Source organism: Podarcis raffonei, chromosome 4, assembly GCF_027172205.1.
Source record: "Podarcis raffonei isolate rPodRaf1 chromosome 4, rPodRaf1.pri, whole genome shotgun sequence".
In the NCBI taxonomy this organism is placed as follows: Eukaryota; Metazoa; Chordata; class Lepidosauria; order Squamata; family Lacertidae; genus Podarcis; species Podarcis raffonei.
In genome coordinates, this window is record NC_070605.1 from 4,560,123 (window position 1) to 4,585,050 (window position 24,928).

At 45.4% G+C, this 24,928-nt stretch overlaps 2 protein-coding genes and 1 pseudogene across 5 annotated transcripts in view; all 3 read left to right on the forward strand.

Moving 5' to 3' along the window:
• Nucleotides 1-24,928, forward strand: part of LOC128412035 (zinc finger protein 420-like) — a 621,951-nt gene that overhangs the window by 208,097 nt on the left and 388,926 nt on the right. The gene's annotated exons all lie outside the window — the stretch shown is intronic.
• Nucleotides 655-2,024, forward strand: LOC128412148 (zinc finger protein 420-like; the record flags this gene model as incomplete). The annotated part of the gene is made up of 1 exon (XM_053385011.1): nt 655-2,024. A coding segment is annotated over one exon (1,335 nt), but the record flags the coding sequence as incomplete, so codon positions are not given.
• On the forward strand, nt 12,622-24,475 carry LOC128412055 (zinc finger protein 420-like; annotated as a pseudogene).

Sequence of the window (24,928 nt, forward strand, 5' to 3'; positions counted from 1 at the left end):
ATAATAATAATAATTAACAGGAAGGAAACAACAGAGGATTGTGTAGCAGATCATATTTCTGCTGTCTCAGAGGAGGACATTTCCCTTTTTCTTTTAGGGTCCAGTGTGCTTTGAAGATGTCGCTGTTTGTTTCACGGATGAGGAGTGGGCGTTGCTGGATCCTGACCAGAGAGCTCTGCATAAGGACGTCATGGAGGAGAATTGTGGGATATTGGCCTCTCTTGGTAAGGCTCCCTGTGGGATCTTCCTATCTGCCTGGAAATTCAAAAAATACATCTATGGACCAACCTCATATATTTTCACAGAGTTCAACAGTGCCCCCTATAAAACCTGGGAACCTAACACCCCCATAATAAACAGTAACTTACAGTTTTTTCTTTGAACAATCTTCTTCAAAATATTCCTTTTTCTACCACGATTGGGCTGGTGTGAACTTTCCAGGCCATCTTCAGTGTCAGCTTCAACCTTCCACAATTTTGACCACTACTATATATCAGACAAAACAACATTCAACAACTCTTCAGAATCTAATAATAAATTTGTTGGTAAAATGACAAACAACACAGGTAATGAACACACACTCAACTCGTTTCATTTCTTCTCCATTTCTTCCTGAGGCTCTAATCCCTTTTTGTCTCCATTGCAGATTCTGATGAATTGGAAATTGAGAGCAAAAGTGACCACGATAAAATCCCCAGGGAGGAGAAGCCACGTAAAAATTTGGAGTGTGGAGAAAGCTGCAGTCAGAGATCCCATTCCACTTCCCATCAACAAAATCTCATTGGAAAGAAACTCTATCAGTGCATGGAATGTGGAAAAAGCTTCAGGAAGAGCTCCGATCTCACTTCCCATCGCAGAATTCATACAGGGGAGAAACCCTATCAGTGCGTGGAATGTGGAAAGAGCTTCAGGAATAGCTCCCATCTCACTTCCCATCAAAGAATTCATACAGGGGAAAAACCCTATCAGTGTGTGGAATGTGGAAAGAGCTTCAGTCGGAGTGCCAGTCTCACTAAGCATCAGAGAATTCATACAGGGGAGAAACCCTATCAGTGTGTGGAATGTGGAAAGAGCTTCAGTCGGAGTGCCAGTCTCACTAAGCATCAGAGAATTCATACAGGGGAGAAACCCTATCAGTGTGTCAAATGTGGAAAGACCTACACATGTAGCTCCTCTCTCACTTTCCATCAAATAATTCATACAGGGGAGAAACCCTATCAGTGTGTGGAATGTGGAAAGAGCTTCAGGAAGAGTTCCCATCTCACTTCCCATCGCAGAATTCATACAGGGGAGAAACCCTATCAGTGTGTGGAATGTGGAAAGAGCTTCACTCACAGCCACAATCTCACTTCCCATCAAAGAATTCATACAGGGGAGAAACCCTATCAGTGTGTGGAATGTGGAAAGAGCTTCAGTCAGAGCTCCTCTCTCACTTTCCATCAAAGAATTCATACAGGGGAGAAACCCTATCAGTGCGAGGAATGTGGAAAGAGCTTCTGTCAGAGCTCCTCTCTCACTTCCCATCAAATAGTTCATACAGGGGAGAAACCCTATCAGTGCGTGGAATGTGGAAAGAGCTTCAGTCAGAGCTCCGATCTCACTAAGCATCAAAGAATTCATACAGGGGAGAAGCCCTATCCGTGTGTGGAATGTGGAAAGAGCTTCACATGTAGCTCCTCTCTCATTTCCCATCACAGAATTCATACAGGGGAGAAGCCCTATCCGTGTGTGGAATGTGGAAAGAGCTTCACGCATAGCTCCTCTCTCACTTCCCATCAAAGAATTCATACAGGGGAGAAACCCTATCAGTGTGTGGAATGTGGAAAGAGCTTCACTCACAGCCACAATCTCACTAAGCATCAGAGAATTCATACAGGGGAGAAACCCTATCAGTGTGTGGAATGTGGAAAGAGCTTCAGTCAGAGTTCCCATCTCACTTCCCATCAAAGAATGCATACAATGGTCAGAAAAACCATTATACAGCTTTAGGAGCCAGGCGAATCCGCACCTTTTTAACCAGGCTTTTGGCTAATTCACATCTAATGCCCTTTTAATATGTGGTTTTTTTAAATCGTTTTTTAAAATGTAACTGTCCTGAGACCTGTGGGTGTAGGGAATAGGTGCCATCTCTTAAAGGCCTAGTGGTCTTTGCCCCACCCCCAATAAAATATTTAAGGATGCCACCCCCCAGTTTTGGTGTGTTTTTTTCAAACACAACCTTTTATGCTTCTGCAACTTGCCATACAATTTCTCTTTCAATTTTCCCTCTTAAAAAATAAAAAAAATAAACGCACAAAGGTCATGAAGAAAACAAAATACAAGAAGATACAAACATGGACGGGTCCCATCTTTGCGGGCAAAATAGAAAAGTTGCTTTGAAGCAGGCTTTCCCACACTTGGGTCCCCAGCAGCTCCTGGACTACAGTTCCCATCATCCCTTCCCACTGGTCCTGCTAGCTAGGGATGATGGGAGTTGTAGTCCAAAAACAGCTGGAGACCCAAGTTTGCTTTAAAGGGAAAGTAGGCTGGCCCTGTGACACCCTCTGCTGGACAAAAGCACTGTCCCAGAATCTGAACCACCCCCAGTACTGCTAATTGGAATTAATAGAGCGCAAAACTGAAGTTTGATCGGCACTTCAACCTCTAGTCAGCTTCTAGGTGCTTTCTGCACCACCTAGAGTACCCACAGAATTGTGGCTTCTACTGGCAACACACATAGGAGAAGAAATGAAAGACAAACACAAGGGGCAGGAAAAACCTGGAAAGGGCCATACCAAATTGACATCCGGTGTGAAGAGGTCACTTTCCCCACTGCTGAACAGTGCCACATGTAGAGGAGATGGAATGCTAGAAGTGTCTCTGGGGCAAGGGGAGCTGCTGGGAAATTGAACTACGGGCTCAAAATATTACTTTTTTAAAAAGTTGCTTCCATTATAGGCATTGCCATTCTAATGACATGCATGCTGTGAAACACAAGAGCAGTCAAGTACAACATTCCTGGAGTGAACATGTTTACACATGGGGAGGGATGTTTGTCCACCCAGCAGGTAAACTTCCTGTTTCCTTCTGGGCTGGGACAGACTTCCTCTGCATGTGACTAGAGGTGGGTGTGGCCTCACCTGTGCAGGTAATGACAAAAGCACAGGGCAGGGCAGCCATCTCTCTCTCTCTTTCACCACATGCATCGAAGACACAACATCTACTAAGCCAGAGATGCCCTCTTGGCTTCCAGCCAAGAGAGGAAAAAGGGACTGTCTTCTTAAGAGATAGACTCCAAGTGTATGTTACTTCATTAAGCTAAGTCTGCCTTCTGGGATCTGATTGTGAACAGAATGTGAGTAAACTCTTTTTATATTTTTGTAAAAGACTGTGTCGTCTCTTCTATTTTATGAGGGAATAAGGGGAAAATACCAGAACAGTTATTATAGAGGCTTTAGCGAGCCTGAGCAAACGCAGACGCTGCAAATTTAAAATAAGAGGGAATGTTACTCTGCTGATATTGTGGAAGTTGAGCTGTTTAACCCTGTAAGCTCAGGTTCTCCTGACAGAGGAAGCTGGTAAAGTGTGACTGAATGAGGTAACTGTTATGTGGATTTGACTGACCAAACCCAAAGAGGACTCCTTCATGGTTCCTCCTCATTCTGGGGAAAAGTGACAAGAGGGGTGCTGCAGGGTTCTGTCCTGGGCCTGTTGTTCAACGTCTTTATAAATGACATGGATGAAGGAACTGAGGGGATGCTCATCACATTTGCAGACGAGACCAAACGGATCATAATGGCATCCTCTCTCTTCTTCAGCAACAGACAGGGAGACAAAGAACAGTGCAAAAGCACAGCAGAGCAGAAGAGATAAGACTGACTTCTGTTCTTACACTTCCCAAACCTAGGAAAGTAAACAGGGGCATGTGACATACTAGCAACAGGGTGCTCCCCCACACGCAGGGGAGAGGAGGAGGACCCCGAGCCATGCATGAAAGCCCTTATATAGACATTTTTAATTGCCCGCCCTGGAGTCCAAGACCACCCCTAGAAACATCATACCCACATCACAGAAAAGGCTGTCAGCCCCCTCCCTGTCATAGACTTTGGAAAGAGATAGCTGTGGCCACTCTGGTGGCTTTTGTTGTTGCTGCTGCAGGTAATAAATAGTCTTGTGGTCACGAGGAATTGGGCTGAGGGTTTTCCATCATTGGGTCTGCGCTGACATCTGTAGAAGGGATATCCTGTAAGCGGGAGGGTGGGGCAGGACTGTTGGGACTTAAAGAGACAGTTATAAAGGGAAGAGATAAAAGCCAAAAGGGGGAGAATCTCCTTCAGTTTTCTTGGGAAGTTGCAAACAATAAAAATCTTGGCGAGTTAAGCATTTTATTCATTTCAATACTATTATCCCATTTCCATATAATTACTACTGTTACTATATGCTAAAATTACAAATAAGTAAAAATATAAAAGGAAAGGAAAAAAGAAAGATTACCAGTTAAACAATTTTTTCCAGATAAAAAATAAATGGACTTGACAGAACAACAGCGGATTTAAAAAAAAAAATTATTAAATAATACAAAGATATTATCAGAACCACACAGATTGTTACTGGACTGGAACCTTAAGGACTAGGAGGTGAAGGAGGTGATGGTGAAATGGACACACGATTGTGGATATCCAATGAAGATGAAAAATGAGGGAAATTATGGGAAAAGACTTAAAATTCACCACATGCTATTTGATTTTTAGATGGTTCCTGACCCCATCCAAATCAGTCAAAATAAATAAATATCAGCAATAAGTGTTGGAGATGCAGACAAAATGAGGGAACCTTATTCCACATGTGGTGGACATGTCCCCAAAGGGAAAATAAAATAAAAGAAATGCTATTTATTTTAAAGAAAACCAAAGCCTTCCTATTTGATATTCTAATGATAAGCATACCAAATGAAAATAAAAGAGAGTTTCTTTTTTTTAATAAAATATTTTATTAAGATTTTACAAAAACATAGGTTTACAAAATACAAAAAAGACATATAAAAAGAAAAAGATACATAAAAGGAAAAATACAAAAAATGAATAGATAAAAAAGAATTAAAAACAAATCCATTTTTGTTACTTTAAACTCATTAGCTTGTTTCCTTGACCTCCTCACACCTCCCCTTTTTGTATTCCCATTTAAAAAATCATTTCAGCAAATCCTTACCCTCTTTCATTTATCTTTACTCTGTATCTTAACCTATTATAACTATGCATTTTCATCCATTATCAATCCATATTTGCATATTCTTATTCATCTTATTACCAATACCACTTATTTTCAATCCAACATCGTTTTAACATTCATTAATTTTACAGTATTTCTGTAAATAATCTTTAAATTTCTTCCGATCTTCTTCCACCAACTCTTCTCCCTGGTCTCGGATTCTGCCAGTCATTTCCGCCAGTTCCATATAGTCCATCACCTTCATCTGCCATTCTTCCAAGGTGGGTAGTTCTTGTGTCTTCCAGTACTTTGCAATAAGTATTCTTGCTGCTGTTGTTGCATACATGAAGAAAGTTCTATCCTTCTTTAGCACCAATTGGCCGACTATGCCCAGGAGAAGGCCTCTGGTTTCTTCAAGAAGGTATATTTAAATACCTTTTTCAATGTTCCCTCTCTTCCTAAGGGGTTTTTAGTTCTCCAAATATCAATCAAGTCCATATTGTCAGTCAGTTCAAAAAAGGTTTTTGGTTGTCTGCCATCTTTAGTTACAATCTGTCTCTGCGACTTGTCCATATTTGTAGATACCACTCCATTCATATCTCCCATCATAATAATGTTGTAGTCCATGTAGTCTAACAATGACCAAACTGTGGGAGGCAGTGGAAGACAGGAGTGCCTGGCGTGCTCTGGTCCATGGGGTCACAAAGAGTCGGACACAACTAAACGACTAAAGAACAACAACAACAACAACAACAACAACAACAACAACAACAACTAATAATAATAATAATAATAATAATAATAATTTATTTGTACCCCACCCATCTGGCTGGGTTTCCCCAGCCACTCTAAGCGGCTTCCACAGCAACCAAAAATACATAAAAATGTCACACATTAAAAACTTCCCTGAACAGGGCTGCCTTAAGATGTCTTCTGAATGTCAGGTAGTTGTTTATCGCTTTGACATCTGATGGGAGGGCGTTCCACAGGGCGGGCGCCACTACCGAGAAGGCCCTCTGCCTGGTTCCCTGTAGCTTTGCTTCTCGCAATGAGGGAACCGCCTAAAGGCCCTTGGAGCTGGACCTCAGCGTCCGGGCAGAACAATGGGGGTGGAGACGCTCTTTCGGGTATGCTGGGCCGAGGCCGTTTAGGGCTTTAAAGGTCAGCACCAACACTTTGAATTGTGCTCGGAAACGTAGTGGGAGCCAATGTAGGTCTTTCAAGACCGGTGTTATACCTCAGCACGGCGCAGGGACTGACTGAGCGGGTGGCGAGATGCTTTCAACCTCGAACACTTGGCGGGTTCTGAAATGGTCGTGCAGGCCAGATTCACGGCCCTGGAGGGCTGGATTCGGCCCGCGGGACATAGTTTGAGGGCCCCTGGTCTACACTGACTGGCAGCAGCTCCCCAGAGTTTCAGGCAGGGATTTTGTCCAGCCCTGGCAGGAGATGTCAGGGGCTGAACCTGGGACATTCTGCATGCCAAGCAGATACTCTAGGGCTCCCCATATTTCCCTGCACTTTCAACGTTATACTATTAGCAACCGTGGAGATTCCACCTGCCTCTTTTGAAAGGAGAACACTCACCTGATCAATAGTAATAGTGATAATAATAATAATAATAATAATAATAATAATAATAATAATAATAATAATAATTTATACCCCACCCATCTGGCTGGGTTCCCCAGCCACTCTGGGCAGCTTCCAACAAAATATTAAAATGCAATAGTCCATCAAATATTAAAAGCTTCCCTAAACATAATAACAACAACCATCCATTTTCAGTCCATTGAATTAGCAATTGAGCATTTCTGGAAAGGGAAATGGCATACTTTTGTTGCGTGCATAAGCGTGCATAAGAAAGTATTACTCATTTATGATGAGAATAGGATTTATTTCTTTTGAACTTCGCTGGGTTCCTCCTTGACAGCCAGTGCGATTGTTTATGCAGGGCTAGAACTCAGGACCCGCTGCCTTGAGGGACACCTAAGAGCAGTTGGGCAGGGAAAGGTCTCCCTTGGGAGGGGGGGGGGCTCTCCTTCCTTGGAGGTTTCTGAGCAGAGATCGGACGGCCATCTGCCATGGATGCTTCAGCTGAGATTCCTGCATTGCTGGGGGTTGGACTGGATGACCCAGGGATCAGGGCCGTATCTAGCAAGAAAGTGGCAAGGACGTCTCCCCCCCCCCGGGCATAGGCGCCCCCCCCGCAAAATCGGTTCCCTAAATATGTCACTCAAGCTATGGGTGGGGGGGGGGAGAGGGGGGGCCCCGGAAGAGAAGCTGCTCTGGTCCAGCACAAGGAGGGAAAGTGGAGGGGGGAGGGAGCGGATGGGGGGGGAGGCAGTTGCACAGGCTCCAGGCTCCGCCCCAGTTGCTCCCCGTCTCTGGACCTCCACTCCCCCCCCTTTCTGCGCTCCAGAAATTCAAGCCGAATTGAGAGACCCTTCGCTAGCCGGGATCTGTTCAGGGGCGCAGCGTGTCGGTCAGGTCTGAGCTGGGGGGACTCGGCACTGCAAGGGTTAACGGGAACCGAGCTGCCTTCCTAGAGAGGACAGGAAGCGGGGGGGGGGCAGGTCCTCCAGAGCCAAGGCCCCTCCCTCCCCAGTCCTTCCCTGCTTGGGTGTCTCTCCTGCAAGGGCTGCCTCGCTGCCCCCTCCTGGGATCTGGTGAGTCTCCCCTCTCTCTGGGATCTGGTGGGGGTCCCAGGGCTGCAGCAGGGGAGGGGGCCTGGGGGGCCTGATCTGCTCCTGCGGGGGGGGGGCAAGTCAGGGAGGAGAGGGTCAGGGGTGCAAAGACCCCCCCATATGCTCCTGCTACCCAGAGGAGGAAGGAGCCCCGGGACTGAGAGCCAGAGCTTTTTGCCAGACTCCCCAGGAGGAAGGTCAGGGAAGGAGAGAGCGCGTGCCGGGAAGAGGCGCCTGCCAGCCAGAGCCTGCCCACCCCAGGCAGGAAGGCAGAGGTGCCTGCCAGCCAGAGCCTGCCCACCCCAGGCAGGAAGGCAGAGGTTCCTGCCAGCCAGAGCCTGCCCACCCCAGGCAGGAAGGCAGAGGCGCCTGCCAGCCAGAGCCTGCCCACCCCAGGCAGGAAGGCAGAGGCGCCTGCCAGCCAGAGCCTGCCCACCCCAGGCAGGAAGGCAGAGGCGCCTGCCAGCCAGAGCCTGCCCACCCCAGGCAGGAAGGCAGAGGCCTTTGAACAAAGGAGCCCCAGGGACTTTAACTGTGTGAGGTCGCTCACCTGGCCTTTCATTGGTAGAGCCGCCACCACGCCAGTGGCGTTTACCTCCCAGGGACTGACTGAGCGGGGGGGGGCGAGATGCTTTCAGCCTCAGACACTTGGCGGGTTCTGAAATGACCGTGCAGGCCAGATTCACGACCCTGACGGGCTGGATTCAGGCCAGGGAACATAGTTTGAGGACCCCTGGTCTACACTGATGGGGACATTCTGCATTCCAAGCAGATACTCTAGGACTCCCCGTATTTCCCTAGTCTTTCAACGTTATGCTATCAGCCATGGAGATTCCACCTTCCTCTTTCGAAAGGAGAAAACTCACCTGATCAATTTAATAATAATAATAATAATAATAATAATAATAATAATAATAATAATATATTTATACCCCACCCATCTGGCTGGGTTTCCCAGCCACTCTGGGCGGCTTCCAACAAAATATTAAAATACAATAGTCCATCAAATATTAAAAGCTTCCCTAAACATCATAACAACAACCATCCATTTTCAGTCCATTAAATTAGGAATTAAGCATTTCTGGAAAGGGAAATGGCATACTTTTGTATATTAGTATGAAAAGCATGCATAAGAAATTATTACTCATTTACTCATTTAATTTATTACTCATTATTACTCATTTTGGCAGGAGAAAGGTCTCCCTTGGGAAGTGGTGGACTCTCCTTCCTTGGAGGTTTCTAAGCAGAGATCGGACGGCCATCTGCCATGGATGCTTTAGCTGAGATTCCTGCATTGCTGGGGGTTGTAATAATAATTATAATAATAATAATTTATTATTTATACCCTGCACATCTGGCTGGGTTTCCCCAGCCACTCTGGGCGGCTTGCAATAAAACACTAAAATACAATAACCTATTAAACATTGAAAGCTTCCCTAAACAGGGCTGCCTGTTTAGGGAACTAGACCAGCCCCCTCTTGCTTCGGGTTGGACTAGATGACCCTGGGATCCCCTCCTATCTCTCCACTCCTGAATTCTAGGAGGAGCTTCCTTGCCTCCTGCAAAGCCCTTTCCCCTGCAAGCTCTTCCTCTGGTTTCTGGCCAAGGGAGGGAGATGCTCAGAGTCCAGCCAAGAGCCTCACCCCCAAAAGGATATCTGGGCATTGGCGTAGCCGGGGGAGCAGTTGCCCCCCTAAATGCATAAAAAATAATAAGAATCTGAGGATCTGCCAAGCGAGAGAGGGCTGAGCGAGGGAGGACTCGGCTTTGCAAGGGTTAAAGGGAACTGAGCTGCCTTCCTAGAGAGGACAGGAAGCAAGAGGGGGCTGGTCCTCCAGAGCCAAGGCCCCTCCCTCCCCAGTCCTTTCCTGCAAGGAAGGGGGGGTGTTGCTTTGGTGTCTCTCCTGCAAGGGCTGAATCGCAGCCCCCTCCTGGGATCTGGTGAGTCCATAGCTGTCAACTTTCAGATTTGAAAATAAGGGATCAGCAGCCTTGAAAATAAGGGATCAGCAGCCTCACCTATCTACCAATCCGGGATAGCAGCAGGAAGCAGCGGGAAACGGCGCTGCAATAAGGGAATTTCCCACAAAGAAAAAAAAGGAAGGTTGCCAGCTATGGGTGAGTCTCCTCTCTCTCCCCCCAGAGGGTGCAGTGGGGAGACGGGGGGGGGGGTCCCAGGGCTGCAGCAGGAGAGGGTGCCTGGGGGGCCTGATCTGCTCCTGCAGGGGGGGACCCCAAGTCAGGGAGGAGAGGGTCCTGCCAGGGAGGGGCCAGGGCTTCCACGCTCTCCTTCCTGCAGATCAGAGGATCCCTGACTCCCACGAAATCTCCCTTCTTTAAAGAAAGGAGTCCCTGGGACTTTAACTCTGTGTGACATCGCTCAGCCTCATTGCACAACAGAGGAAACATGTGCAAATGGTTTTGCTAAGCTGGAGGAGGAGGTGGACTAGCCCCCCCCCCAAATAAAGAACAACGGGGAGGAAGGAAGGAAAAGTGGGAAAGAGAGACCAGGGATAAAGAGAGGGATCCCAGGCCATAGCCTGGCTGCTGCATTGCAAACCAGTTTGTGTTAAGCTATCTAACAGAACAACAAAAAAATCAAGGGAGATGTCTTTGGCCCCGCCCACTTGGCCCTCTGGGGGTTGGCCAGATACATTCCTGGCCCTCAGAAGAGAGAAAAAGAGACCTCACCCCACGAATCTGTCTGGACAGCGGCAGAGTTTGCAGAAAAGGAGACAGAAGCAGGGAGTGAGGGTGGGGGTGGGGGTGGGGCTAGGGAGCAACTCTGCCACGCTCTCCTTCCTGCAGATCAGAGGATCCCAAACTCATTTGGCCCTCCGCCCCCCCCCCTTTCAGAAACGACCTCCCTTCTTTAAACAAAGGAGTCCCTGGGACTTTAACTCTGTGTGACATCGCTCAGCCTCATTGCACAACAGAGGAAACATGTGCAAATTGTTTTCCAAAGCTGAACGAGGAGGTGGACTAGCCCCCCCCCCAAAAAAAACCCCACAGGGAGGAAGGAAGTTAAGGTGGGAGAGAAAGGCCAGGAATAAAGAGAGGGATCCCAGGCCATAGTCTGGCTGCTGCATTGGGGACCAGTTTGTGTTAAGCTATCTAACAGAACAACAAAAAAATCAAAAAATCAAGGGAGATGTCTTTGGCCCCGCCCACTTGGCCCTCTGGGGGTTGGCCAGATACATTCCTGGCCCTCAGAAGAGAGAAAAAGAGACCTCACCCCACGAATCTGTCTGGACAGCGGCAGAGTTTGCAGAAAAAGAGACAGAAGCAGGGAGTGAGGGTGGGGGTGGGGGTGGGGGTGGGGGTGAGGAGCAACTCCTGAGGACCCCTGAATGAGGACCCTCACTAGAACCAAGCATCCATTTTCCACAAGATACAAATGACTCCCTTGTCAGTCACTTCTGACTTCAGGCATTATCTAGAAGGCAGCAGAAACCAGGTTGATTAATCTCACAGAAATCCCTTCAGTTGCCTCCACATTCTGCAATGCTTGAAGGCTAGAGACTTATTTCTTCTCCTCCTCCTGCTCTTTCTTTTCAAAAAGATATCTCATGGTCTGGGATGCGGTAAAGTCCAGCCCTGGTTCCCAGCAAGACTCATCCATGCTTGCTCGGGGAACCATTTTTTCCCCTGTCATACAAATTCTGTAACAGAACAATGTATTTGCTTTGTAGGATTTGCTAGAGCTTCTCATTTAGACGGACAGAACTTGGCAGAAGACCAAAGGGTTCCTTCTGATCTCTCAGAGGATTCCTGAGAGCACAGATGGATGAGCAAGACTCAGATGGCCCTGGAAGAGGCCATGCCAACGAAACTGGGAGCAGTGGGGGGTTATGGGAAAACACTGTGCAGAAGATCCTGGGTGAGGAGGACACCCTCTGCTCAGAGGTGCAGAGCCAGCAGTTGAGGCAGTTCTGCTGCCAGGAGGCCAAAGGACCCCGAGAGGTTTGCAGCCGACTCCACCACCTTGACCATCAGTGGCTGAAGCCAGAAAGGCACACGAAAGCTGAGATGCTGGACCTGGTGATCTTGGAGCAGTTCCTGGCTGTCCTTCCCCTGGAGATGGAGAGCTGGGTGAGGGACTGTGGAGCGGAGACCAGTTCCCAGGCGGTGGCCCTGGCTGAAGGTTTCCTCCTGAGTCAGGCAGAGGAGAGAAAGCAGGTGAGAGAGACTTACCTCTGGATACTCCCAAGGGGCTCCAAACAGGACAGAGAACATCCCATAATGGTCTGCTGATGGCCCATCCTTTTTCTGGGAAAGCATCCATGGAATGAGATCTCACACCCTTCAAGTCTTTGTCATTCTCTTTCTAGTATTTCTCCCCATTCTCTGTTTTGAATCCTTGTTTCTTTCTCAGGGAAAGGATCTCTTTGCAGAAATGGACCTGGATTCCTGTGAGGCAGAGAGGCCTCTGTTGGACACCAGAGAGAGGCCACTGGGTAAGGAGGAAGGTGGTTTTTCTCCACTGGTCTCATTCTCTTGGTTTCCCAACTCATCTGAGGGTTCTTTTCATCTTGTTTTGGTGGGGGACCGTTGGGAACAAGGGTCCAGAGGAGGGGAGATGTATTTCTGCACAAACAAACATATGAAATGGGCACAAACGTCTATAAATGCTCTCAGCAGGTAAGGATTTCTAAAGGCCCATCTGCAGTTAGAGATGCCCTGTTTCACCTGTGAGAGAAGCAGGCACTCCTGGCGTCCTGCTTACCTTTTTTCTCTTACAGGTGGCAGAAGGATGCCAGCAAGACCTCCTGATCCGCCTTTTCATGGGGGCAGAAGGGAAGCAGCGGCTGTGGAACCAGATCAGGTCAGGGGAAGCTGCCTTGTGGGGACAGAGGCCGAGGGATGGAGCAATGTCATGGACTGGTTGGGCACAGAGGAATGGTGGGAGGAAGCAACCGGGGAACCAGGAAGGGATGATGGCTGAGAGCCGAAGGAGTGGAGGTGGAGGAAGGATGAGCGGTCAGAGGGAGAAGAGGGAGAAGTCTGTGAAGAGGAGGTGTCAGAAGCTGAAGGGGAAACAGAGCTTAGTGAGCTGGGAGACTCTGTGGCAGAATGCAGTGCAGAATCAGAGGCAGAAGAGGAAGGAGGCGAGTGGGAGAGGAAGGTTGAGAGGCAGAGGTGAGTCAGGAGAAGGAGGAGCCACCGGTGGCTCCCTCTCCTTTTGCCAGAAGTCACCCTCCCTGCTTGTCTCTCAGAGCCAGGAGACCCCCTGCATTGCAGGAATCTCTGCTAGATCATCCAAGACAGATGCCCATCCAAAAGAGGCTTATTTCATTTCTAGATTGATCACTGAATGCAAAAATAGTTTTCTAAGCAGTGGACAAATGAGAACAAATAGCGGCCTGGATTCACCTAACCAGCCCCATCGGCTGCAAAATGGGGCCTGCCTCCACTTCCTCCCCTTATCCATGCCCCCATGAACCCCTCGAATTTGGCTCTAGTTCTTAGGAGGGAACAGCTCAGGAGGAGAGGAGAAAGTGGATCCTTCCATTGGGGAAACTGGAATGCCTGCCAAGCAGAATGACTTGAATAACACAAGGTGGAGTACAACCTATTTGCACAAAAACGAATACCCATAATTTAAACTTAGAATAAAATAAGCATCCATAAATAAAATGTGCAGCAAAGCAATCCTATTGAAACAACTCCCCTGCGTGAGTGCCCAAGGGCCCTGCTCCTGCCACTCACCACCTGGCCCAGGGCGGGGCCTGAAGCCTCATAAGGACAGTTGTTGCTGCTGCTGCTGGCCAGGAGGACTCGGAGCGGCACAATGTTCTTTTTAAAATTTTCTTTTTTCCCTTTTGATTACTTTTTTTGTGGGGGGTGGGATGGATGTTTGGTTGGGTTTGGGAATTTGTTTGATTTTAATGTGTTTGTAATTTTTACAGTTTTTTGTTTGTATTGTTCTTTCTTTTTTTTAAGGGTTTTATTTTGTTCTTAAGGGGAGGGGTCAGGGCTGCCGGGGAGTGGGTCCCAGCCCACAAAATAGCTGGGGCATGTTCCATGGGGGGGATGCACTGGGACAACCTATCTCTTTTTTTTTTTAAATATTTTTATTAAACAATTTTTATAACCACACAAACAATCAATACATAACAACGACAAATACATAAACAGACAATAACAAAAACAAAACAACAAAAAAAAAGACAAGTACCATTTCATATCCTAATTTCTTAAACCTTTCTTCCTCGACTTCCTCATGCCTCCCTTTTCTGTATTCCAAATTCTAATCAATTACTCAGGAAATCTTCCCTTATTTTACTTCAAATTTAAGCTAATCTTCCTTATTCTCCTTGTCTTAACCATTGCTAATAGTAACCATTTACTTTCCAGTCCAACATCATTCTAACTTTCATTAATTTTGTAGTATTTCTTTAAATAGTCCTTAAACTTTTTCCATTCTTCTTCCGCTGCTTCTCTTCCCTGGTTTCGGATTCTGCTCGTCATTTCTGCCAAGCCCATGTAGTCCATCACCTTCATCTGCCATTCTTCCAGTGTGGGTAGATCCTGTGTCTTCCAGTACTTTGCAATGAGTATTCTAGCTGCTGTTGTAGCATACATAAAGAAAGTTATATCCTTCTTTAACACCCCTTGGCCGACAATGCCCAAGAGAAAAGCCTCTGGTTTCTTAGTGAAGGTATATTTAAATACCTTTTTGAGTTCATTATAGATCATTTCCCAGAATGCCTTAATCTTCGGGCACGTCCACCAAAGGTGAAAAAATGTACCTTCCTTTTCTTTACATTTCCAACATTTATTATCAGGCAAATGGTAAATCTTTGCAAGCTTGACTGGGGTTATGTACCACCTATAAATCATTTTCATAATATTTTCTCTTAAGGCATTACATGCCGTGAATTTCATCCCGGTGGTCCACAACTTTTCCCAGTCAGCAAACAAAATATTATGACCAATGTCCTGAGCCCATTTAATCATAGTTGATTTAACCATTTCATCTTGTGTATTCCATTTCAGCAGCAAATTGTACATTTTTGACAGATTCTTAGTACTGGATTCTAGCAATTCAGTCTCCAATTTTGATTTTTCCACCTGGAAGCCAATTTTACTGTCCAACTTAAACACTTCATTTATTTGGTGATAGTGCAACCAATCTCTCACCTTCCCTTTTAATTTCTCAAAACTCTGCAATCTCAGTTTGCCCCCTTCCTTTTCCAGAATTTCCCAATATCTTGGCCACTTCGACTCCATATTTAACTTTTTAACTGCCTTAGCTTCCATTGGCGACAGCCACCTTGGAGTTTTGTTTTCCAGCAAATCTTTATATCTGACCCAGACATTTAATAGTGCTTTTCTGACAATATGGTTTTTAAAACTTTTATGTGCTTTAACCTTGTCATACCACAAATATGCATGCCACCCAAAAATATTGTTAAAACCTTCCAAATCCAAAATGTCTGTGTTCTCAAGAAGCAGCCAATCTTTTAGCCAGCAGAAAGCTGCCGCTTCATAGTACAGTTTAAAGTCTGGCAGGGCAAACCCCCCTCTCTCCTTTGAATCCGTTAATATCTTAAATTTAATTCTGGGCTTCTTGCCCTGCCAGACAAATTTAGATATGTCTTTCTGCCACTTCTTGAAACAGTCCATTTTATCCATTATTTGTAGTGCTTGGAACAAGAACAACATTCTTGGCAATACATTCATTTTTATAACTGCAATTCGACCTAACAAGGAAAGCTTCAAGTTTGACCAAATCTCCAAATCTTTTTTCACTTCTGTCCAAGTTTTTTCATAATTGTCTTTAAATAGGTTCACATTCTTAGCTGTCATATTTATACCCAGGTATTTCACTTTTTTAACCACAGTCAACCCCGTCTCATTCTGAAACCTTTCTTTTTCAACCTGTGTTAAATTTTTCTTTAACTTATTCAATTTAAATCCTGCCATTTGACCAAACTCTTGAATTATTTCCAAAACTCTTTTCGTACTAGCTTCTGGCTCTTGTAATGTAAGTACTAGGTCATCTGCAAATGCTCTCAATTTGTATTGTTTAGCTCCGACCTGGATCCCTTTGACCAACTGGTCCCTCCTGATCATATTAAGCAAAACCTCCAGGACCGATATAAAAAGTAGTGGGGAGATAGGACACCCCTGACGTGTCCCTTTTTCAATCTTGAACCCTTCTGTAACCACATTATTTACAATTAATTTTGCTTTCTGTTCAGAGTATATTGCACCTATACCATTTTCAAACCCTTGGCCTACCCCCATCCCCCGGAGGTTCTTCAACATGAAACTCCAAGATATATTGTCAAAGGCTTTCTCAGCGTCCACAAATATCAAAACCGCCTTGGTATTTATATTCACTTCCAGCTTCTCCAAAATGTCAATTATATTCCTTACGTTGTCCGACAAATGCCTTTTCGGGAGAAAGCCCGCTTGGTCCCCATGAATCTCCTCCATCAAAACTCTTTTCAGTCTCTTTGCTAAAATATCAGCAAAGATTTTGTAATCCACATTTAGTAGCGAGATGGGTCGGTAGTTCTTAAGTTGGGTCTTTTCAGTCTCTGTCTTTGGTATAAGTGTAATGTAGGCCTCCCTCCACGTATCGGGTGCCTTCCTCCCCTCCATGATCTCGTTGCAGACTTCCTTCAAAGGTTGTATCAACCCTTCCTTCAAAACTTTGTAGTATTTGGAAGTCAGTCCATCAGGTCCAGGTGATTTGCCCAACGTCATGCTTTGAATGGCATCTTCTATTTCCTGTGCTGATATCTCCTGGTTCAAAATTGTCTTACTTTCCTGCGAAATCTTTTTCAGCCCATTTTTCTTGAGGAATTGTTGTATATCCATTTCTTTCTGCGGCCCTTGTGTATACAGTTGTCTAAAGTAGCTCTGAAAACAGTTCCTAATTTCCACTGGGTTACATATGTTCTTTCCTTCCACTTCTAAATTTGTTACCGTGTTGAGTTTTTGTCTCTTCTTTATTTGCCAAGCCAATAACTTGCCACATTTATCTGCAGATTCAAAAGTCTTTTGTCTCATTTGTTTAATTTTCCATTCTATTTCTTGATTCATCAGTTCCATATATTGTGTTTGATAAAATTTAATTTCTCTTAAAATCTCTTGCGATTTTGGCTTCAATCTTAGTTTCCTTTCCCCTTCTTTTATCTTTTCCAAGATTTTCTCTTTCCTCTCATTTTGCTTTCTTTTCTTTACTGAATTTTGTTGTATCAAAAACCCTCTCATCACGGCTTTACTTGCGTCCCATACTATTCTTTTTTCTACTTTAGTCCTTAAGTTGATTTCAAAATAATCTTTCAAATTTTTTTGGGCCTTCTTGCAAATCTCCTCATCTCTAAATAAGGTGTCATTCATTCTCCATCTGAAGGAGCCAGTTGTTGTTTGCTTCATCACCATCTTTACTGCGTTATGGTCGGAGAAGGTTTTTGGGCAGATTTCCACTTTCTTTATGTTCGACGCCATACTGCTAGTCACCCAAATTTGGTCAATCCGTGTCCATGTCATTTTGGCTTCAGAAAAGAAGGTTCCCTCTCTTTCTAATGGGTGTTTTGTTCTCCAAATGTCAATCAAGTCCATATTGTCAGTCATTTCAAAAAAAGTTTTTGGTAGTCTTCCGTCTTTTGTGATTACCTGTCTTTGTGCTTTGTCCATATTTGTTGAAACTACTCCATTCATGTCACCCATCATGATTAAATTATAATCCATATAGTCCATCAAAATCTCATGCAACTTCTTAAAGAATTCTGCTTTCCCTTCATTTGGTGCATATATTCCCACTATCAAAAGTTTTTCTCCTTGAAATTGAATTTCAATTGCCAAATATCTTCCTTGGTCATCTTTAAAGATTTGTTTCGGTTGCAAATTTTCCTTTGCATAGATGACCACTCCTCTCTTTTTTACTCTGTCTGAAGATATAAATTCTTGTCCCAATCTCTTATTTATTAATAATTTTCTATGTGCTCTTGTCACATGAGTCTCTTGTAAACAAATCAAGTCCAATTGGTCTTTCTTTAAAGCATGAAATATATTTTTTCTTTTTCTGGGATTATTCAAACCGTTACAATTCCAGGTTAGAAGTTGCAAGGCCATGATGGGGTTATTTACTTCCTCCTACAGCTCCCAGTTGTTGTTCGTCTTTTGTCGGTGGTTCCGTGTCCGTATCTAGTGGTCCCTTGCTTGAAGGGTGTCCTTGTCCTGGAAACGTCTCTTTCTGTAGGTCTTCTTCGTGTTCTCCCAAGAACTTGTCTTTGTCACTCACTGTCTTTATTCTTCTTTTCTTCCCCTTGTATTTAAAAGACAAGCCTTGGGGAAACTCCCACCTGATTAATATGTAGTTCCTTTTCAGCAGTGTCACCAAGTCCTTATAATGGCCTCTTGCATCCAAAATACTTTTGGGAATGTCTTTAAAAATCTCAATGTGAAAATCTTCAATTCGAAGGGTTGTTTGATAGTGCAGGTTCAGTATTTTGTCTCTCTCCTCCTTTGATCTTAAAGTTATCAAGCAATCTCTGGGTCTGTTCTTCCTCTGCCTTATTCCCAATCTAAATGCACTCTCTATCTTAAATTCTTCCTTATTCAGCTCCTGCTTCCAAAAGTCAGAAAATTCTTTTGTCAAGTAATCCACCAAGTTATCTCCTTCCTTTTCCGGCACAAGTCTGATCCTTAAATTTTTCTCCTTGCGTTGCATATCCTGCATAGAGAGTGCCAGCTCATACTCATCTAATTTCCTGTACACCGGTGGAAATTTTTCCTCAGCAGCAGTTGCAATTTCCTTAGCTTCCTCAGCTATCTTTCGTGTTGTGGATGAATCTTCCAATAATTTCCCAATTGCTTCTGCATTAGAGTTCACTTTGTTCCCGAGGTCAGTTATACTTTTGGTATTTAAATCAATTTTCCCAGAGATTTCTTCAATTTTTTTATTTGTTTCAGCGCCTTGCTTCTTTAGTTCCTCCAAAGAGTCATTTATTTTCCCCAATGCCTTTGCAAATGCTTCTTCTGAAGACATTATTTTCACTTTTGCCTTTGTGACAGCTGCAGTTCCGGAAGCCCCTGATACAGAGGCCCTTCTTTGCATAGAAAGATCGACTTTGTATTGTCTACCGGATCTCAAAGTTGTTTCTTGTGAGTCCTCTTTCTGTTTACCATCTGCCATAACAAAGTCTTTCACTCAAGGTCATTCCCACACTCTTAAGCTGTCAAAAAAAAAATTCTCAGGTTTTAAACTCCACTTGTTGCTGAAACTATTCACAAGTCCTCTAGAGGGCATAAGTTCAATTCTTTAGCTTCAATTTATTCCCACACCTTCCAAAAAACAAAAGCCCTCCTAGTCCCTTTCAGTTATTCTTTTTTCTTTGTAAAAGATCCAAATCAGTAGTATCCTGCAAATAACTTACTGTGCAGCAAAATAAGATGTTTCAAGTTGAGAGTAACCAAAGTCAGTATTACAGTTACTTTTTAACCTTCTTGTAGCGACAGTCCTTAGCCGGTTCCTTTTCTCCGGCAGTCCGACCCCCAGGTAAAGAAGCAGCAGTAAACAGTTCAATTTCTTTTAAAACAAGCAGGAAATCACTTTAAAGTCTTCTTCCCCCCCCCTCCTGCCTTCGGGGGAGGGAGTTCTTTGCTTGGTGGTGGATTTCTTAGTTCGCAAATCTCTCCTGTCAGAAAGTTACAGCTTAAATGCCTTTCGCTTTGGTCTTGCTACAGAACGGAAAGCAGACTTCCTTTTTGATGCTTATCCGTCTCGGTGCCCAATTTCTTTAATTTTAACGTCCAATTATTTTTTAAAGCTCAATCCTACTCACGGAAAGTTGCTCTTTTTGATCCAAATTCACCGGAAGAAGTCAGCGCTCTCCGCTAATGGCGACGCGGCTTCGCTTCGCAGGCTGGGTGAAAGCGACTCTCAGCACCGCTCCATACACCCTCCGCTGATCCGTAGCCTTTAAAAAGGCTATTTCACAACGTCGGGGGGGCGCAAAGGTGCCCGCCGAGTCTCCAGTTCACAGGCTACGCGCCTGTGATTTTTTGAGGGTCCTCGCTCCGCCGTGGCTGCAGGACCCGAACCCACGAAGCAGATCTCTCCCGGAGCTCCGGGAGAAATCCGCCATTAAGCGCTGGCGCTAACCGGAAGTCACCCTCCCTGCTTGTCTCTCAGAGCCAGGAGACCCCCTGCATTGCAGGAATCTCTGCTAGATCATCCAAGACAGATGCCCATCCAAAAGAGGCTTATTTCATTTCTAGATTGATCACTGAATGCAAAAATAGTTTTCTAAGCAGTGGACAAATGAGAACAAATAGCGGCCTGGATTCACCTAATCAGCCCCATCGGCTGCAAAATGGGGCCTGCCTCCACTTCCTCCCCTTATCCATGCCCCCATGAACCCCTCGAATTTGGCTCTAGTTCTTAGGAGGGAACAGCTCAGGAGGAGAGGAGAAAGTGGATCCTTCCATTGGGGAAACTGGAATGCCTGCCAAGCAGAATGACTTGAATAACACAAGGTGGAGTACAACCTATTTGCACAAAAACGAATACCCATAATTTAAACTTAGAATAAAATAAGCATCCATAAATAAAATGTGCAGCAAAGCAATCCTATTGAAACAACTCTCCTGCGTGAGTGCCCGAGGGCCCTGCTCCTGCCACTCACCACCTGGCCCAGGGCGGGGCCTGAAGCCTCATAAGGACAGTTGTTGCTGCTGCTGCTGGCCAGGAGGACTCGGAGCGGCACAATGTTCTTTTTAAAATTTTCTTTTTTCCCTTTTGATTACTTTTTTTGTGGGGGGTGGGATGGATGTTTGGTTGGGTTTGGGAATTTGTTTGATTTTAATGTGTTTGTAATTTTTACAGTTTTTTGTTTGTATTGTTCTTTCTTTTTTTTAAGGGTTTTATTTTGTTCTTAAGGGGAGGGGTCAGGGCTGCCGGGGAGTGGGTCCCAGCCCACAAAATAGCTGGGGCATGTTCCATGGGGGGGATGCACTGGGACAACCGATCTCAGTGATCACGCGTAGGAGGAGGAGTTACGCTAAGACCAGACCACGTCATTACAGAGGAGGCAGGTTTAGTCGTTGTTGGAGGACTATCCCTGCCTCCGGGTCTGGTCCTGACTGGACGGATACTAGAATCAGCAAGGGATACCCACATGACCTGAAGGTGCTGCTCTGCAATGCCAGGTCAATGATTCATAAAACCACTGCCATCCATGACTTGATCATGGATGGAGGGCTTGACCTGGCATGTGTAACAGAGACTTGGTTGGATGAAGCAGATGGGCCTGTCCTTGCCGCTGCTTGTCCACCAGGTTTCTCTTACGCACAGCAACCCAGGTCTTGTTGGCGAGGAGGGGGGGTTGCAGTGCCATGGTCGGATCACTTCCTAGTGCAACTGGACTTCTCCGCGACCCTTCCCCTCTGCATGGAGGTGGGACCGATTCAGATGGTCCGCCCCCGCCACTTAATGGCTCCAAATGGTTTCCAGAGAGTGGTAGGGGATGCTTTATCCCATGTTGATGGCCTTTCAGCTGATTCCCTCGTGGCCTGCTGGAATGTGGAGTTAACCAGGGCTATTGACTGTTTGGCTCCGAAGCGCCCTCTTCGATTGCATGGAGCCCGGACAGCCCTGTGGTTTTCCACGGATCTGAGGGCAATGAAACAATCGCTGAGACGGCTAGAGCGCCGGTGATGGATAACTCATTCTGAAGCTAAGCGGACACGGGTTAAAGCTCAATGTCAAGCCTACCAAGTGGCGGTAGCGATGGCAAAGAAGACTTTCTTCGCCGCCTCTATTGCATCTGCAATAGACTGGTGACTGGGAGCGGCCGCCAAGACCATATAACACTGTTCTTGAAAGACCTACACTGGCTCCCAGAACGTTTCTGAGCACAATTCAAAGTGTTTCTGCTGACCTTGAAAGCCCTAAACGGCCTCGGTCCAGTATACCTGAAGGAGCGTCTCTACCTCCATCGTTCTTCCCAGACAGTGAGATCTAGTGCTGAGGGCCTTCTGGCGGTTCCCTTGCTGCGAGAAGCCAAGTTACAGGGAAGCAGGCAGAGGGCCTTCTCGGTAGTGGCACCCGCCCTGTGGAACGCCCTCCCACCAGATGTCAAAGAGAAAAATAACTACCAAACTTTTAGAAGACATCTAAAGGCAGCCCTGTTTAGGGACACTTTTAATGTTTAAGAGATTATTGTATTTTAGTGTTTTTTGGAAGCCGCCCAGAGTGGCTGGGAAAACCCAGCCAGATGGGCGGGGTATAAATAAATAAATAAATAAATAATAATAATAATAATTAACAGGAAGGAAACAACAGAGGATTGTGTAGCAGATCATATTTCTGCTGTCTCAGAGGAGGACATTTCCCTTTTTCTTTTAGGGTCCAGTGTGCTTTGAAGATGTCGCTGTTTGTTTCACGGACGAGGAGTGGGCGTTGCTGGATCCTGACCAGAGAGCTCTGCATAAGGACGTCATGGAGGAGAATTGTGGGATATTGGCCTCTCTTGGTAAGGCTCCCTGTGGGATCGTCCTATCTGCCTGGAAATTCAAAAAATACATCTATGGACCAACCTCATATATTTTCACAGAGTTCAACAGTGCCCCCTATAAAACCTGGGAACCTAACACCCCCACAATAAACAGTAACTTACAGTTTTTTCTTTGAACAATCTTCTTCAAAATATTCCTTTTTCTACCACGATTGGGCTGGTGTGAACTTTCCAGGCCATCTTCAGTGTCAGCTTCAACCTTCCACAATTTTGACCACTACTATATATCAGACAAAACAACATTCAACAACTCTTCAGAATCTAATAATAAATTTGTTGGTAAAATGACAAACAACACAGGTAATGAACACACACTCAACTCGTTTCATTTCTTCTCCATTTCTTCCTGAGGCTCTAATCTCTTTTTGTCTCCATTGCAGATTCTGATGAATTGGAAATTGAGAGCAAAAGTGACCACGATAAAATCCCCAGGGAGGAGAAGCCACGTAAAAATTTGGAGTGTGGAGAAAGCTGCAGTCAGAGATCCCATTCCACTTCCCATCAACAAAGTCTCATTGGAAAGAAACTCTATCAGTGCATGGAATGTGGAAAGACCTACACATGTAGCTCCTCTCTCACTTCCCATCGCAGAATTCATACAGGGGAGAAACCCTATAAGTGCGTGGAATGTGGAAAGAGCTTCAGGAATAGCTCCCATCTCACTTCCCATCAAAGAATTCATACAGGGGAAAAACCCTATCAGTGTGTGGAATGTGGAAAGAGCTTCAGTCAGAGTGCCAATCTCACTAAGCATCAGAGAATTCATACAGGGGAGAAACCCTATCAGTGTGTGGAATGTGGAAAGAGCTTCAGTCGGAGTGCCAGTCTCACTAAGCATCAGAGAATTCATACAGGGGAGAAACCCTATCAGTGTGTCAAATGTGGAAAGAGCTTCACTGAAAGCTCCTCTCTCACTTTCCATCAAATAATTCATACAGGGGAGAAACCCTATCAGTGTGTGGAATGTGGAAAGAACTTCAGGAAGAGTTCCCATCTCACTAAGCATCAGAGAATTCATACAGGGGAGAAACCCTATCAGTGCGTGGAATGTGGAAAGAGCTTCACTCACAGCCACAATCTCACTTCCCATCAAAGAATTCATACAGGGGAGAAACCCTATCAGTGTGTGGAATGTGGAAAGAGCTTCAGTCAGAGCTCCTCTCTCACTTCCCATCAAAGAATTCATACAGGGGAGAAACCCTATCAGTGTGTGGAATGTGGAAAGAGCTTCAGTCAGAGCTCCGATCTCACTAATCATCAAAGAATTCATACAGGGGAGAAACCCTATCAGTGTGTGGAATGTGGAAAGAGCTTCACTCACAGCCACAGTCTCACTTCCCATCAAAGAATTCATACAGGGGAGAAACCCTATCAGTGTGTGGAATGTGGAAAGAGCTTCACTCACAGCCACAGTCTCACTTCCCATCAAAGAATTCATACAGGGGAAAAACCGTATCAGTGTGTGGAATGTGGAAAGAGCTACAGGAAGAGCTCCTCTCTCACTTCCCATCAAAGAATTCATACAGGGGAGAAACCCTATCAGTGCATGGAATGTGGAAAGAGCTTCAGTCAGAGTGCCAATCTTACTTTCCATCAAAGAATTCATACAGGGGAGAAACCCTATCAGTGTGTGGAATGTGGAAAGAGCTTCAGTCAGAGTGCCAATCTTACTTTCCATCAAAGAATTCATACAGGGGAGAAACCCTATCAGTGTGTGGAATGTGGAAAGAGCTTCAGTCAGAGCTCCTCTCTCACTTTCCATCAAATAATTCATACAGGGGAGAAACCCTATCAGTGTGTGGAATGTGGAAAGAACTTCAGGAAGAGTTCCAATCTCACTTCCCATCAGAGAATTCATACAGGGGAGAAACCCTATCAGTGCATGGAATGTGGAAAGAGCTTCAGTCAGAGCTCCTCTCACTAAGCATCAAAGAATTCATACAGGGGAGAAACCCTATCAGTGTGTGGAATGTGGAAAGAGCTTCACTGATAGCTCCAATCTCACTTACCATAAAAGAATTCATACAGGGGAGAAACCCTATTAGTGTGTGGAATGTGGAAAGAGCTTCAGTCAGAGTTCCCTGTTACGAAAAAGCAGCAATGCAGAAGCGAGCTCCAGGTGGCTGGAATGGTAAACAGGAAACTGATGTTATTGGATTGTACCGTGGGAACCAGGGACAGTCTGTTCAGAGCTCTGAGCACCGGATGTTAGCTCAGGGTGACACATGACCCTGTACTGAAAGTACATGGGTGGAGTTTATTCTCTCTCTGCAGTTGGAATCAGAGGGTACAGACATGTTTTCTCTGTACTGCTGAAAGACAGGAATAAAGACATGTAGATATATTTCTGTCTGTCTCATTCCCCCCCCCCCTGGAGATGGGAGGGGGAGGAGTGGTGTGTTCTTTTCATGTTTGAAAAGGATCGCCGAAGAGACCTCCCTTGGTCTTGCCGGCAGACGCTGGCAGGGGAGGTCAACAAGGATTCAAGCCGGGCACCTGGAGGGTGGCCAAATTCCT